Raw genomic sequence first — 8,079 nt, 5'->3', positions numbered from 1 at the left:
GAACTAGAAAGGTGAGGCTCACCACCCATTTATCCCTCTGCCTTTCAATTAGCCCCACATGTGATTATCGGCCAGGTTGGCACAATTAACTAACTCAACCTTAGAGAAAAAGTAACATAAACTAACAAACACAACGCAGGATGGAAGAGCACTGAATGCCATGAAGGGGAGTTGGCAATTGAGGAGTAAGACTAGATTTGCAGTTTAGAACGGTCATTATGGCGAAGTAGGGTAAGACTAAAGGCAAAGAGTGCCAATTCGGAGGCTTGCGGAAGTCAGGCACAGAATACAGACGTCTGTCTAGTGGTGAGGGTGGAAAGGACTAGAGAGCTTTGAGAGAGAGGCCATAAAAACATTTTTTAAAAAAGGAATTGATCACTGGACATGGGTGTTGTCATGGTGTAAGAAATGGGAGGAGAAAGCCCAGGAAGTGAGACAATGGATTCGCTTTTGGACACGTGGTGTTTGAAGTGCCCCAGTAGCATCCAGGTGGAGCTAGATGCCCATTGGGCAGAAGCAAATTTGAACTGAACACAGATTAGGAGAGAAATTTCCATAATTGAAAGTTGAACCATTGGGAAACAGGTAAAGTAACCCAGGAAACACGTGTAGGGAGAAGAGAAGTCAGAACCGGGAAAAACAAACAAACATGTATTTAAAAGATGGGCGAAGACAAGAGAAACCTCTGCTAGATCCTGAAGGGCAGGAGGTAGAAGCTGAAGTAAACCAGAAAAGCTCAAGCAGAGTGGTCAACAATGGGCAGTGCAATGGGGAAGGTCCTCCAGGATAAAGACCAAAAGTAGCCATTCTGTTTCACAGGAAAACCGATTGGTGACATTAGGGAGAGCAGTTGCTTAACCACTGGTTTGGATAACGATGTGCTGATTCGAGATGGAAAACTCCTTTAGGTTAATAACCATATCATTAATTAGTCTGTTCCCAGGCTTTCATCGTAATGTCTCATACCTGATATGTGGATGCAGAGGCGCTAAGTGGTTGGTTGCAAGGATGGACAGAATGAAGGATGGATGGAAGGTAGAAGGGAGAAGAAAGGAAGGCAATACGTGAATTGGGAAGAGAGAGGGAGCTAGTAGGAAGAACAGAGGAGCAGTCAATCATCTGTTGACCCCCTGGGTGGTTTTACTCTTGTCTCAGGTTCCACAATCACTGCGGAGATCCAGGGTGTGATTGATGCGTGTGTCAAGCTGACCGGAATGCCGGACCTCACCCTCTCCTTCATGGTAAAGCCCAAGGCCAGACACTGAGTATGTGGAGTGGGAGATTCAATCCTTCTGGAAAGACAGAGTCCAGAGAATGGATTACAACAAGAATCCATTATTAAGGACAGCCACAAAGCTTCTATCAGGCTTGGATTTTCTATAAATAACAAGAATTTGTGTTTGTGTGTGAGAGAATTTTCAGTACATAATGGCAGAATGTGTGTATGCATGAATAAAAACAGCATTTTCCTGACTTTCCTGAAGACGTACGTGTTTAATTTTCTTCATCTCTGTTTCCTTTGCTTGGTACCGGTAGAACCCAAGGTTGTTGGATGACGTCAGCTTCCATCCCTGTGTTCGTTTCAAGCGCTGGGAGTCCGAGCGTATCCTCTCGTTCATCCCTCCTGATGGAAACTTCCGTCTGCTCTCCTACCATGTCAGTGCACAGAAGTAAGCAGCCCTGATAGTGAAGCATGCAGTCTGTGTGTTTGAGGTATTCAGGGAAACCATCCTCCAGTGGGTCCAAAAGGCTCTGGAGTTAGACTAGTTGGGTTCGTATTCCAGTGAGCCACTTAACTTCTCTGTGTCTGTGTTCTGTATAAATGAAAAATAATCGAGGTATCTTGTTGTAAGGATGAGACAAAAACATCGAAGTAGTACTTATCAAAAACTTAAGTGCTTATCAGTCTGCTACTTTTTTTTTAATGTCTAAATAAGAACCGCTAGCCTATCAGAGTGTCATACTATGATGGCTTGCTTGTTGCTGAACTGCTGGAGGGTGTGCCAAATAGCAGCAGGGTCGCCCACTGTGGACGGCTTCCAGCGGACCTTCCAGACTAAGACAGACTAGGAAGAAGGAGGAAGCACGGTGTACTCCTGAGAACTTAGCCACAGGAAACCGTATGACGAGTAGAACATTGTTTCACAGAGTGCTGGGAGATGAACCCTCAGGGTGCAAGGTACTCCGATAGGACTGGGGCGGAGCCGCTCCCTCAAAATAGACGGACCTTAAAACTGACCAATGAAATGACATAGAAAGGGCAAGACTTTGGGTACCTTCATTGCTAATGTGGCATGCCTCGAAAAGAAACAGCTGCGAACACCCATTCGTAATTGGAATGTGGACGGCACGAAGTGTAAACCTAGGAGCTTGGGGAGCCGTACAAAATGACCGCTGGGCTGGTGCACTGCGAGACAGCAAGGTCCGCTCGTCAGGTTATTTCAGCCGCTTGGGCAGGGTTGGGGGCCGGGAGGGCTCTGGAGAGGTACTCTTGATAGATTTTTCTCAAAGGACACAGGATAATCATCCCTGCGGTGTATTAGGAAGACATTTTAAGAAAATTTAAAACTGCAGTGACGATGTAAGAAGGCCGAGGGAACGTAAGAGAGAAACTTATTTTCCATCATAGCAATGCACCTGCTCATTCTTACAGGGCAGCAAGCAATGTCCTGTAAGTATTTTGGTGGGAAACCAGACCTGTCCCGCCTAAAGTCCTACCCTTGCCCTGGTAGACTTCTTTTTGTTCCCCAAACTCAAAAGGGTATTTAAAAGGAACCCGATCTGTGTCCCTTCAGGTTGCCAAAGCTGCTCTTGTGGCGTGGCACAAATCAAAGAGTGCAGAGTTCTTTGGGGGAAGGGATGGAGAGATGGAAGTACTGCCTTCAGAATGATGTACTGTATAGACTTGTATATAAGCCGAGTTTTCCTGCACATTTTTAATGCAGTATTGGTGGTAAAATTAGGTGCCTCGGCTGATATTCGGGTTGGCTTATACTTGAGTATATACGGTAAATTTCCATCCGTGTTTCCCAAAGTAGTAGGAACCACCCCCTGGGGGGTGCTGGCTTGACCCAGAGGGGGCTACAAAAGCAGATACCTCCACTATATCCTGGCCTATGGGCTGTATACAAAAGTTTTTTGATTGGCAGAGGGATGCTGAGTAAAAATTTTTTTTTTCTGAAAAGGATGCAGGTGGCCAACTATGGCCTAGTTGGAGGACTTGTTGAGAAACAATGGCTTCACCATCTGAAATGTTTGTTTAATAATGGTGCTTATGAAATTGCAGCAGTACTTTACCCCACTTAAAGCGACACCTTATTTTTGTTCACACTGCCTCCCTCACAGTAAATGTAGTATATTCTTTGATTTTTTTTAATATTATTCAGTTATTCGAAGAGTTGGTTCACTCCACTAGACAACAGTTTGCAAAAAGAATGCTGACTGGGAGTGTTTTTCTTTTACACTGATTAAAATAAAGAGTAAGGAAGACAGTAAGGGTGCAGAGGCTGCCAGAGAGCTGAGGGGTGTGATGGGGAGCATGATGTAAAAGGGGGAACTATTGACGGTTGGCAGGTCATTAATGAAATGGGCTTTTTGTTTCCTTTCCAGTCTGGTTGCAATCCCAGTGTATGTCAAACATAACATCAGTTTCCGGGACAGCAGTTCCCTTGGACGCTTTGAAATAACAGTGGGACCCAAGCAGACGATGGGCAAGGCCATAGAAGGAGTGATTGTCACCAGCCAGATGCCCAAAGGGGTCCTGAATATGAGCCTGACTCCGTCTCAGGGGGTGCATACGTTTGACCCAGTTACAAAGGTAGGGGATGAGCAGGGAGTTTTGAACTGCTGATCTTAAAGGTGGGCACTCTTCACATAGAGCTTCTACCTCCTTTGAAAGACGAGGCCGGCTCAAGGGACAGTGTGCACTCCTTTGAGTTGACATGGTAACAGATAGTTTCCGTTATTTGTTCTTGTCAGCAGATGCCCTTGAGCTTAGCGCTTAGCCGCTTTGAAAGAAGGAGTCCATTTATTGTATTGGAAAGACAACTTCTCTTTTATTTTGTGTCTGAAGATGCTGTCTTGGGATGTAGGGAAAATAAATCCTCAAAAGCTACCGAGTTTGAAGGGGACCATGAGTCTTCAGGCTGGAGCTTCCAAGCCAGATGAGAACCCCACCATTAACCTGCAGTTTAAGATCCAGCAGCTGGCCATTTCTGGTAAGTGACCGACAGCCCCGGTGACTGAGGCAGAAACAGCAGTGGTGGCTTCCTGCCATATGGCACAGACATCAGGAAGTCTTCTGAGGTTTGGTTCCATTGTTGTTGGGAGCGGCCCGGTTGGCACTGATTCACGGCGACCGTATGTAGAACAGGACAAAAACATTGCCTGGTCCCGTATCATCTTCATGATCATTGGGATGTTGGAGTCAGTTCCTGCGCCTGCTGTGTCCGTCCATGTCACTGAGGCCATCCCTCAGATGAATGAACTTGGTTTTATTACCGGACGTGCTGGCTACGTATAACAAAATCTTTCTCAGGACATTTTTCTGAGGAAAGTTTACCGTCCTTATTTTGACGTTGGCCCAAGTGACCAGAATAAACCCGACTGGGACACAAGTGAGAAAGAAAGAATATTGGTAGGCAGGAGCGTTGACAGGCTGTGAGCCATCCCCAGGGTTGTCAGTTTGAGGTTCCGAAGGGTTCCAGTATGGGGATGCTGAGCTGGTAACTTAGACGGATCTGTCTTCTCTCGCATTTGCCTTTATCATCATTTGGGGGCACGTTGGGGCTATCCAGATCAAGCCAGCATAGCCTGCGCTTAACCTTAGGATAATAGTAGTAATCATGATAATAATAAGGAGCTATTAAGAATTTACTATGTGCTAGGTACTATTTTAGGAGCCATGGTGGCGTAGTGGGTTATGCGTTGTGCTGCTGCTAACCGCGTGATCAGCAGTTCTAGACCACTAGCTGTTCTGCAGGAAAAAGATGAGGCTTTCTACTCCCATAAAGAGTTCCAGTCTCGGAAGCCCACCGGGGAAGTTCTACCCTGTTCCATAAGGTCCCTTTGAGTCAGCGTGGACTCGATGGCAGTGTGATACTACTGTAGCCTTTTTTCCATGTACTTGCTTATTTCATCTTCCCAACAATCTTGTGAAGTATATAGGAGATCACTTTAGTTTTATATGCAGTTCCCATTTTTCTTTTCCCTTGAACCTGGTCTAATATGAGTGGTCAGAGTTTATTTAGATTTTAACTTAAAGCACTTAAACGATAAAGCTCAATATCATATAAACTTGTTCTTAATAGAGTGAGAGTACTTGCAAAGCATTCATTTGTTCATGATTCTTTTCATTATCCACACAATTATAATTTATTTTTCTGTTACTTATTTATTAATTTATTTTTGTACTAGTTTTCTAGGGTTGGTGTAACAAAAACACCACCTAGGTGGCTGAACAGTTACAGTCTTGGAACCCCACAGGAGCATTCTCCCCTGTCTTTTAGAGTCGCGGTGAGTCAGCATCCACTTGATGGTAGTGAGCTTGGTTTTCTGGTAGGTTAGGAGTTCAAATCCACATGTTGGCTGGGAAGTGTTTTCCTCTGGAGTCTTTAACGGAAGATCCTTTCTTGTCTATCCCAGCTTCTGAGAGTCTCCCCCAGGCATTCTTGGCATGAAGATGATCTTCACATAGTTATCCCTCCTCTGGGTTCCACCTTTGTCACTTCTCCTTTTATTTATGAGGACATCACTCAGACTGGATGAAGATCCCTCTTATTCCCATCTGACCTCATAACAACTTCACTGATAAGGTTTCCAAAGGCCTGTTTTCAAACAAGGTCATGCTCACTAGCACAATGAGCTTGGGTTTCTACAGTCTTCATAACTGGACCCGTGGACAACCTCATGGCAAACACAGGCAATACTGAAGCGGTCAGTGGTTTCATTCCGCTTTTCATTCTACAATCAACACCCTGGGAAGAACATCCCAGAAATCAAGAGACATATTGCATCAGACAAACCTGCCACCAAACACTTCTTGCAAGTGTTAAAAAGCCAAGCGTCACGTTGACACTAAGCTGTGCCTAACTTAAGCCACGGTGTTTTTAGTCGCCTCGTGGGCATGTCAAACATGGACAGTGAGGAAGGAAAGAAGATCCAAGAAGAATCGATGCCTTGAGTTGTGGTATTAAAGAAGAATATCGACTATACCACGGCCCGCCGAAGAGTGTCTTGTCAGGAGTACAGAAGCCTCTGAGTAAGAATGCCTCTTAGAAGCAAGGATGGTGAGACTTCCTCTCACAGACTTTGGACGTGTTATCAGGAGGGACCAGTCCTTGGAGATGGTCCTCTTGCTTGGCAAAGTAGAAAAGGTCAATGAAAAAGAGGCAGATCCTCAATGAGATGATTGACACAGTGGCGTCAGTGATGGTGAGAACACACAGCATTCTCTTGTACGTAGGGTCACCGTGAGGCAGCACCCACCGAGTGGGATGGCACCTACAACAACAGCAGCAGCCGCAGTAGCAGCAATATGATCCATACAATTATCATTATTAATGTAGTTCATTCATGAGAACAATGTACAGTGGTCTGAATTTTCTCTGAACTGTACTTAATTCTGCCTCTCATGTCCTGCCCTTTCTACTTCAGAAACACACTTCAATATGGGGTGGTTTTTTTGTTGGAATAATAATTCTTCATTGTCAGTGTATATACTATGAGTGAAATACTAGGCATCTTTATATAAATCATAGGCTTCCAAACTTATTTCACTTACCACCCCCTTTTTAAGAGAAAAAAATTACTCAGTGCCCCCTGGCAATTAAAAACATTTGTACTGTAGCCCACAGTCAGCATAAAGTATAGGCATCTGCTTTGGCAGCCCCCTGTTTTGTCCTAGCAGCCCTCCAGGAGACGGTATCACCTAATTTGGGGGTCAATGTTAAAAATGATACAAGTAAGTGAAGCTATATTTCTGGTTCATTTTAACAGCAATCTCTAGCCCATTGATCTCTTCGAATTGAAAAGAGTTTCAACCATTAATTCTACCTGCTTCTTTTGACTAATACTCATGTCTTATCCTTCATTTCAGGACTCAAAGTGAATCGTCTGGATATGTATGGAGAAAAGTACAAACCCTTTAAAGGCATAAAATATATGACCAAAGCTGGAAAATTCCAAGTTCGAACCTGAAGGGAGAGTTTACAGAAGGAAAAGTTATGAACATTTGCTCATGTCTTCTTTGTCTAAAAGTGAAAAAAAAAAATCCAACCTGTCTCCTCGGTCAGTCCCCCGGCCCCACCTGCTCCCTGTTTTCCTTAGCCTGCCGTGCCATGGAACCAAGCAAGGGGGCAGAGGGTCGCCAGGGAGAGCTGCACAGAGCGGCAACACAATCAACAGCAGCTCAGGTTTCCAAGGAAGGGGGGTGACGGCAGGCAGAGATGACAGCACACGTCACTATTTTTTGATGGCTGCCATAGAGAAAGGCGTGCATTCGTTGCTTGCTTGGCTTTAATTATCTAAAGCCAGTGAAAGATTTCTTTGATGCTGGTTTTTAAAGGTGGAAAGAAAGATTACTTAAGACTCACTCTCACTCACTCACTTACTCTCTCACTCACTCTCATTCACTGACTCACTCTCTCACTCACTCACTCACTCTCATTGACTGACTGACTGACTGACTCACTCTCTCACTCACATTCACTCAATCACTCTCTCACTCACTCACTCTCTCACTCACTCACTGTCTCACTCACTCACTCACTCACTCACTCACTGACTCACTCACTGACTCACTCACTCTCATTCACTCACTCACTTTCATTGACTGACTGACTGACTCACTCACTCTCTCACTCACATTCACTCAATCACTCATTCACTCACTCACTCTCTCACTCACTCACTCTCTCTCTAATTTACTCATTCTCACTCTCTCACTCACTGACTCACTCTCACTCACTCTCTAAATCACTGAAAGAAAATAAAAAAGAAAGATTACTTGAAAGAGGGGAAAGTGAAAAGAAAGCCAATTTAATAAAAGATCAGCGGGGAGACAAAGGTGAAATGAGTATT

At 44.6% G+C, this 8,079-nt stretch overlaps 1 protein-coding gene across 1 annotated transcript in view; it reads left to right on the top strand.

The window, feature by feature from the left end:
• Positions 1 to 7,660, top strand: part of AP3M2 (adaptor related protein complex 3 subunit mu 2) — a 24,493-nt gene extending 16,833 nt beyond the window's left edge. Inside the window, exons 4-8 of the mRNA XM_004707560.2 lie at positions 1,156 to 1,241; positions 1,537 to 1,670; positions 3,610 to 3,817; positions 4,073 to 4,217; positions 7,097 to 7,660. Of these exons, the coding sequence (XP_004707617.1) occupies positions 1,156 to 1,241; positions 1,537 to 1,670; positions 3,610 to 3,817; positions 4,073 to 4,217; positions 7,097 to 7,197 (674 nt within the window). The 3' untranslated portion in view covers positions 7,198 to 7,660. The remainder of the gene's footprint in view (positions 1 to 1,155; positions 1,242 to 1,536; positions 1,671 to 3,609; positions 3,818 to 4,072; positions 4,218 to 7,096) is intronic.
• Positions 7,661 to 8,079: the final 419 nt, after the last annotated feature.

The sequence above is a fragment of the Echinops telfairi genome, unplaced genomic scaffold (genome assembly GCF_000313985.2).
Source record: "Echinops telfairi isolate 266 unplaced genomic scaffold, ASM31398v2 ScPeMD7_9;HRSCAF=40, whole genome shotgun sequence".
Lineage (NCBI taxonomy): Eukaryota > Metazoa > Chordata > Mammalia > Afrosoricida > Tenrecidae > Echinops > Echinops telfairi.
This window is presented reverse-complemented; position numbering and strand designations above follow the sequence as displayed.